The 8,864-nt window shown below is 32.7% G+C and overlaps 1 protein-coding gene across 1 annotated transcript; it reads right to left on the reverse strand.

Moving 5' to 3' along the window:
- Positions 1-7,956: 7,956 nt before the first annotated feature.
- On the reverse strand, positions 7,957-8,472 carry LOC141718116 (uncharacterized). Its single transcript, XM_074520519.1, has 2 exons — positions 8,405-8,472; positions 7,957-8,323 (listed from the first exon to the last, which is right to left on the reverse strand). The coding sequence occupies exons 1-2, from the start codon at positions 8,470-8,472 to the stop codon at positions 7,957-7,959; spliced, it is 435 nt and encodes a 144-aa protein (XP_074376620.1).
- Between the last annotated feature and the right edge of the window lie 392 nt (positions 8,473-8,864).

An 8,864-nucleotide genomic window follows, 5' to 3' on the forward strand; every position in this document is an offset into this window, starting at 1 on the left:
ATTGGAAGAAAAATTGCATTCGTCGGATGAAATCACACGATTGTCACGTCTTCATGCAAAAAATGTTGCCTATCGTTTGTCGTGATCTACTTCCGAAACATGTGTCTGATCCTATCATTGAATTGTGCAACTTCTTTCAAGATTTATGCTCGTCTAGTCTCAAATACACAGATTTAGAGAAAATGGAGAGAGATATAGTGACAATAATGTCTAAGCTTGAAACTGTCTTTACTCCTAGTCTTTTTGATCCCATGGAGCATTTGCCACTGCATTTAGCAACTGAGTGTAAGTTGGGTGGCCCGGCCAATGGGCGTTGGATGTATTTTATTGAAAGATACTTGCACAACTTGAAATTGAAGGTTGGAAATAAAGCTCGAGCGGAGGGTTCAATGGCACAACGCTACATTGAGGAAGAATGTGTACACTTTTGTACGTTATATTTTGATTCCAAGAATGGATTGATGCATAATCAATTACGTCGAAATGAGGCCCCTCAAATGTTTCATAATGCCAATTTGTTAGAAGTTTACACATATCCGACACATCCTAGTCTACGAACTAGAGATAGAATCTTGAGTTGTGATGAATATGAACTCGTGGCATACTATGTTCTTATTAATTCGCCGGAGGTTGGAAAGTACTTGAGGTAAGTTATTTTTAAATAACTTCTTTTTTAAAATTACTTTAGTTCAAAATGTGATGTTTTTATTATTTAACTTGATTATGTAGGGGTTTTCAAAAGTTGGTACAACGACAATACCCACATTTGAATGATGCGGAAAAGGAACAATTTCAAAAAGAACAATTTAAAGATTGGCTCGAAAGAAGGGTATGCATTATAATTTATACACAGACACATACACAAATTTTCCTCATATTATATTTCTCACATATGTTATTAGGTACAAGATGACGAAGAGCTCAACAAGAAATTTATAGACCTAATAAGAGGTCCGTTGTATAAAGTGGAGTCTTATAAAGCATGCAAGTGCAATGGTTACAAATTTGATTGTGTAAATGCTAATGAGATCACTTCACCAAATTCCGGTGTTGTTGTCATTGGTGAGAAATTTAATTATTTTTCTTAATATCTAACTTGTATTTTTCTTTACCAATTGTTTTCCAATTTAATACATTTTATTTCTAGGGACTTCTTACGAAGAACATTATGGTAACTACTATGGAAGGATAGAAGAAATTTTAAAACTCTTTTATCAAAATGGGCATCAAGTGATCATCTTCAAATGTCATTGGTTTGATCATACGACACATGTGAAAGTCGATAAACACCGGATGACTACCGTAGATGTTAAATCAAAACTAAATGCCGAAGACGTGTTTGTGTTGGCTAGCCAAGCTCATCAAGTATACTATGCACCAAACATTGCTAATGCAAAATCATCATGGTACACGGTTTTTAACAACAAAGAGGCGACTAGTTGATGAAAGTGTGTCAATTCAAGAAAAAACCGGGATGAATGATGATGCTTTACAAAATGAAGTGTCAAATGCTTCATCATCACATGTTGAAAGAGTTATTATTCGTGATCCCTCAAATTTTTTTGTTGACTTCATCATTTCTAAAATTGTAGCTTGGTTATAGCAGGAGTTTGAACATTGTCCTTGCAGTAAACTTCATAATATAATGACTATTTATGTGGTAGTACTTTTGTATAGCATATTGCAATTTGTATCCCTGTTTATAGCTCAGAAGTACTTGAATGCTAGATGTAGATACTGTTCATAAATGATCTAAAATGAACTGGGAGGAATTATGTTGAACTATATTATATTAATATCATTGTTATCAAATATTGCTAACAGAAAATGCCTTGAGTTTTTTTAAAATGACTATTGACTATTGTCTACTAATTCTTAATTTAATCAGAGTAAGGTACCATTAATACTTGTATAGATTGGTTAAAGCATGTGCTAATATCTCAGTTAGGTACTAGCTAAATCTATCTTTGAAACATTAAATACCTCAGTGGTGGGCATGAAGCTTAGCAGACCACAATATAATTTTCTGATTATTGTCAGTCATGCAATAGTGATTTTCATACTTCAGTCTGTTTTAGCATATAAGACTTTAGTGTGTTGTTTAATGATATAGTAACAGTCAGCTAAATTTCAGACTATTTTGTTAAAACTAAAATCAGACCAGCAACTCAACTAATAGTATGAAAATTGGGAAGTGAATGCAACAATGGAAGGGTGCGGTGTTGATAAACACCTCTATACATTGAGCATTGTTTATACTAGACAAGGCAATCCCACTTAGTTAGGAATGTACACCTAAGCACACACCTGATGATGCTACAAGTATTATATAGATTGATGTAAATAAAGATTGTTTAGCTACAGATTATATTTATTGGCCCCTCTAGATTAAATAAAGATCTCTGGTTCTGGTTTGTTCTGTGGCTCAGTTTTTCCGAGTTGGGTTCTCCATCGAGATGATAAGACCTGGCCTTTTTGCTGACATTAAGAAATTTGCTGACATTTGGATTGACAACCATAAACTGTTTTAAAGTGCTTGTTTTTAATAAGCATTATATCTGTTTAAAGTGCTTGTTTTTAACATCAACTTGCTACACTTTCATTATGTTTTTATAGTTTTATGGGGAATACACCCAAGAAAACATTGGCACGCCTTGCTCGCCTGAAATGGGATGAACATACAATCTCTACAAAGGGAGCTGCACGTAATGCTTGGTACAACAGATGTATCAACTGTTTTAAAGTAAGTATTTTAATTTTATTTTTCTTTCAGCCTTTGTAAACTACTACTTGGGGTTTAGAGTTTTTACTTCTTATTTATTCTCAACAGATGTAATGCTTAATTTCATTCTCCTCGATCAACTTTCTTGTTTCATTCTTGTTTTCTTAACATCCTTTAGAGTTTAGAGTTTAGAGTTTTCTTTCTTTTTCATTTTCTTTCTTTCTTGTTTAGAGTTTACTTTCTTTCTTGTTTTTTTGAACTTACTTTTAGACTTTTATATCTTGTTTCATTTCAAGTAATATATAAATTAGGCAGCTTAAACCAAAGTGTATGATTTTGGTTAAAATCGCATATATTGGTTATAAATAATATATTTTATTCACTAATTATCGCTTCGATATTGTAAATCAATCTTTCAATAAAAGTGTGACCCGTTGTGCAGCTAAAAATGTGTTTTCTGGTTTTATGATTTGTTTGTGTTAAGTGTAGATAAGAATTAGTGGACATTAGTGTTTGTTTTTAACTGAAATAAAACATTCAGATAAGAGTTTGCAAGTAGCTCCCAGAGTTCTCACGGTTTTTACTCACATGATGCACGGTTTGTGTTTTGTTTTTTTCTCTTTAAGGACTATATAAATTGTAAGTGTACATTTTAGCGTATCACATGTTAATCTCCTAAACGTAGTTTATAATCACACTCATTTGAGTACTTTAAAATCACACCGACTGCTCTAGTACAACTGTGGTGGCTGGTGGGACTAAAAATGCAAGACAACCCTGAGTTAACTTTGTTGAGTCTACTGTCACAATTCATGCAATAAATATAGCCACTACTAATGTTTAACTAGTCTTATATTATCATGTTTCTAGCTACTAATAATTAATATGAGACCGAATGTTTTTTAATTTGAAACACTTTACTAAGCTTTTTTATTTTAAATCTAAGCAATTTATTTTTACAGGAGTACTACATTTATCCGAAGGGGATTCTCAAAGAAGATGGGGACGGAGCTGTGAGAGCACATCTGAATAGGAATTTTAAGTCCTATCTTGTTACTGAGAGGGCCCGACTGCTCAAGAAGTTGAATGTCTTATTTGAATGCGGATATACTGAAGAAGAACTCGACATAAAAGGTGAAGCATTCAAGCCTCATTACTTCTCTCAGCGGGCATGGAATTCGATATGCGCGTATTGGGGCACACCTGAATTTAAAAAATTGTCGGATGCTGGCAAGAATGCCCGAGAAAAGATGGAATTTACCTCTCGTACTGGTGCAAAACCATATGAACAAAGACGACAGGTATTATTCTATCTTGTAAATAGATTAGGTAGTTTTTTTTATCTTTTGCAAGTATGAGTGGATATGTCCTTGATTTTGTATTATAAGTTCTTATTTTGGTTTTAATCTCTCATGTTTTGCTATCTATGTTGATGCCCTCCCAGAACAAGACTAATTACTTAGCATTAATGCAAATATAAAACACATAACGCTTCACTACAACTGTTCTGAAGTAAAGGTGTTTAATTTAATATGTTTTGACTGATTCGGATTTTACTTAAATCTTACAACCTGGTGAAATTTATAAACAGATTACTAAAATAAAACAAATCACTAATTATCTCCATCTTACTACCTCCTTACCCCATCACTAATTTCATTTTTTAATTCTTTATTTATTTTTTAAAATTATTATGTTTAATTATCTACTTTCTAATAAATAACTATAACTTATAAGTTATAATTTACTAAAAATATTACCAACTTATAATTAAAATATTTATTATATTTATTTTCCATCTGACAGGAAATAGATGAAGTCAGAATTGCTAAAGGTGAGATGCCAATCAGTGATGAGGAATTTATGAATACCGTGTACGACCCTACTGAACCAGCTGTGATAGAGCTACAGGTTTGTATTTTATTTTTAAGTAAACTGATTTATAATTGAATGCTTGTTTTTAGGGTCAATTAATAGAGAAGTGCTTTATTTGTGATTTTCCATTCATATATTGTAGGGAAAACTGAAAAAGGTGCGAGTTGAATTGGCAGATGAGTTGGAAGCTGCTGATGAAGGGGCATCCCCCCGTACACAAAGGGCAATTCAGCGGAAGAATAATCTGATTGTGCTAGCTGGAGCGAGACCCCCGACTAAGGGGAGGGTTAACTTGTTTCCCCAAGATACCTTGGCGGAGTTGATGGGAGCACAAGATGTAATGAAGTTATTAAAAAAAAGAAAAATGAAAGACTCTGACGAATCATTTGACGTTGCTCCCGAAGAAATCTATTCTATGATGCCAACGATCTTAGAAGAAGTGAAACAAATGGTTCATTCTTTACCCATGGAGGTGATGCGATCTGTTCTGGACGAGAAAGTGAGTAACCTGGCCACTACTGCTTTTCCAGACCCGAGTCAGCGATCAAAGCACAAAAATTATGTGCGGACAGCAAGTGTTGCGCTAAAAGGGATCTTGAAGGACAATGATAAGATCATTGTACAGGTAACATATTTTGTTTACTTAAATTACTTGATCTAGAAAGCCATATATTTATTTAAGATGAAGTTTTTTTTTTGAAGAATGTTAAGCCAAAAAACCTGTGAAGCAGATTATCATTATTATCTACTGATAATAATTATATGATAATAACAAGTTATAAACTAAATAATCATATGACATGCAAATCTGATCCAGGAATGAAGATCAGTTTTATGGTGTCAAATCTCTGGTTGTCATTATCTTCAATAGCAACAATTGGACCAGTCTTAGTCATGGGTCAAATTGTTTGTGAAGTTACAGTTTTGATCAGTCTTGGTTGATATTGATTTGAAATGAAGTGTTGATTCACTTCTTTTGGTAATATTATGTTGAATTGTAGTATTGAGACTCAAGGTGACAGACACAATTATATTTCAAAATATAACGAATTTATGTTATCGGTTCTAAGGTTCAGTTAAAATGATTAATTAATTGCAATGCATTGTAATATGAAGGCCTACCACGAGCAGTAAGTTTTTTAATTGTGTTTGTATGCTGTGTGGCCTAGTTCATGTACAAATATAAACTGACTTTTTATTTTGTTCACGTGCGATTTTGCAGTCTGCTCTATGTTATACATTTATATTAATTGCTAGCATGTTACCAATACTTGCCTTCATGTTTAGTTTATAAACACTTGCATTTTATAATATATGCTTCAAACTTTACAAGTTTCATGCATGCAGGTGACTATATATGTTTTCTGATAAGTATCAGTATATTTATTCAGCTTATTTAGTTGCCTGTATGCTTTGTTTTGTAAGGTAATTATATAGGTTTTATTATATTAACAAAATATTGGTATACTTGTTTATGTACCGATGCAAGAGACCCTGCTAGGGAAGGCATTGGTGGTGCACAACACCTCCAACAATGGAAATAAAGATGCAGTTGGAGGCGACAATGAAGACGGAGTTGGAGGCGAATATGAAGATGAAGATCTTGACACAACTATCCGTTGCTCTAGGTCTTTTTATTTGGTCTGGTGAACACGCTTAGCTTTTTATGGACTGATGGATTTAGAACCTTCAGTTTCCCTTTTGTAAAGCTAGCTCTTTTGTTAAACATTTCCGGGTATGTAACTAATGGTTTATTTGAACTTTCTACTATTATTTGGTACTGGATATAACCCGGATATAACTGTCAGCACTGAAATTTCTAACTCCTTTGTAAAGCTAAGCTAACTAGCTATTTTGTTAAGCGTTTAGGGAATGTAACTTTTGTTAAGCTAACTAGATTTGTTAGCATATATCATTGTTAGTCTATGAATTGCGTTTGGGTGTACAGGTATATAAATATGGCCTATCATTAGTGCTGGTCATAAGCACTATTATGTTTTTTTTGGCTCTTAATTTGACTAACGTTGGTTGAGTTTAAATGACATTTGTTGGATAAATACAATCGAATTTAGAAACACCGGTCGAGTTTAATATTCGACCAAAAACAGTCAAAGTTACTTTTTGATTAAAAATAGTTGAATTTATTTTTTTACTCAAAGCGGTTGAATTTCAAAAGTGACCGGTTACGGTTGAATTTAGTATTTTTGGCGGGAATTTCAAATTATAAAAAAAAATTGGCGGTATTTTCAAATTTCAAGCGAAAATTTGAAAAGTTGAAGTAAAATTCTGCTGGAATCAAATTTGACCATCTTCGGTCGAATTTTTACGGTCGAATTTAAACGGTTGTAATTTTTCGGTCGTAATCCGACGGTCGAATTTAGTTAAATACGATCGAACTTCTAAATTCGACTCCCTCTATTACAACCGATTCAAAATCGGTCGAAATTAGGTAAATTCAACCGCGCGCGGTCGAATTAAGCTAAATTCGACTGATTTTTTTCGGTCGAATTTAGCCTTGTTTCTTGTAGTGAACCGACACTAACTAAATTATTATAATTTATATTGATAAATTCAAAATCATGTAATTCTCAACGTTTTTTTAGAGAAAAACAATATACATTTTGTATTAAGAAATAGTATTCATATTTAAAGATATTGTTATAATCTTAATAATTTTGCATCGAATCATAGGAAAAAGGCAACTCAAGAGCTAATCCACCCCAATGAAATAGAACTGTGTTTTCTGCTTGTACCCCCCTCTCATTATGAGAGTCTCATTACATGCATGCATGCTAGTTATGGTTATTTTTAAGTTTTGGTTATAGCCTTATAGGTGAACTAATGGTATGTTATTAGTCAGTTCTATATACTTAGTTACGTGAGTAATTACAAGGGCTAAAAATGTGGCACATTTACTCTTAATCCTAGGCAACCGCCTACTTACAGGGATATAGCTAGGTAGCATAACAATTTTTTTAAGGAAACAGTGATTATAACAATTTATATATTATAAGGTTAACTTATGAACATATATATATATAATTTATAATTCAATACTAACGGTTTTAGGAGTCTAATTAACTGGTGATAGTTGGACTATGATTTTGATATTTACAATGCGTGTCAAATGTTTATTTATTTTTATGCAAATCTTTAAACCTAGACTAGTAATAATTAACTAACCCTTTAATTTTTATATATTTGTCGTTGATTTTTCTGCACACCTTTTAAAGTGCTTTGACCTGTTATTAAAATTGATTATTTTTAAAATTTTATTTTCCGGAATAAAAATATATAACTTATTCTAAAATTGACAAAAAGAATTTTTTAAAAATAATTATTTTAACTACTCGGTCAAATCACTTTAAAATCTGTACACAAATGCTAGACATTGGCATGTCATCTAACGAATAATAAGCTAAAACTCGAGGAGTTTCATCGAGAAACAACTCATACAACTCAATTTCAGCATTTGTAACATAATGTTGAACAAAGAGACAACCGCGCCAATCATCATTATTGCTGTTATTGTAGTAGTTAATCAGATGTTTCGATACAAAATCAGGCCTCGAAATAATAGCATACCATGATTTGCACACACTCTTAAACTGCAGCAGATCTTTTACCGGTAGCCTTGACAGAATCTCAATAATCAAATGTTCAGGCACATGATGAGCAATCTTCTCTAATGCAATTAACCTGGATCTCTCTTTTTCTTTCTTAATTCTGAAGAAAAATAAATAAATCAAAAAAATTAGATATCATTATTTCCCACTTATTAAAACTAAAGAGAGAATATGGTTTTACCTTTGTTTCAAAAATTGAGTCAAACGATCGTTGTCATAACGAATGTAGCGCTGCAAGGAGAGAGACATTCTCGGTTCGATTCTAGCTCATCCCGAATATTAATGAAATAATCAGAGATAACTAATATTACTGTATACACTTAAACAAGAATTGCAGCTGAATACAAAGGGCTGGGACCTTACCGTTACTCAACACTCAACAGGCGGCCCCGGAGTGAAATCAAATATTAGGGTTTCAGGACAAAAGGGGACCCTGGATTTGCGTTGTATATATTCAGCATTTCTGTTGTTGGGCAAGAATCGACCCCGGTCTGTCTTTTACTTTTGGAAAATGTTAAATTTTTATTGGCTAAATGAAAATGAACCCCGTGCATTTACATTAAAAACACCAATTAAATCATTTCAAAATGTCACATCACCATGACACATCATTTTGTATCATTTTTTTACCTATAGCATTA

This window comes from Apium graveolens, chromosome 1 (genome assembly GCF_009905375.1).
Source record: "Apium graveolens cultivar Ventura chromosome 1, ASM990537v1, whole genome shotgun sequence".
Lineage (NCBI taxonomy): Eukaryota > Viridiplantae > Streptophyta > Magnoliopsida > Apiales > Apiaceae > Apium > Apium graveolens.

What these genes read in the sequence shown, in the direction of transcription:
- LOC141718116 (XM_074520519.1), bottom strand. Translation starts at nt 8,472, where the DNA reads ATGTCTCTCTCCTTGCAGCGCTACATTCGTTATGACAACGATCGTTTG. An exon ending in ACTCAATTTTTGAAACAAAG is followed by an intron (nt 8,324 to 8,404) that starts GTAAAACCATAT and finishes ATTTTTCTTCAG; the next exon opens with AATTAAGAAAGAAAAAGAGA.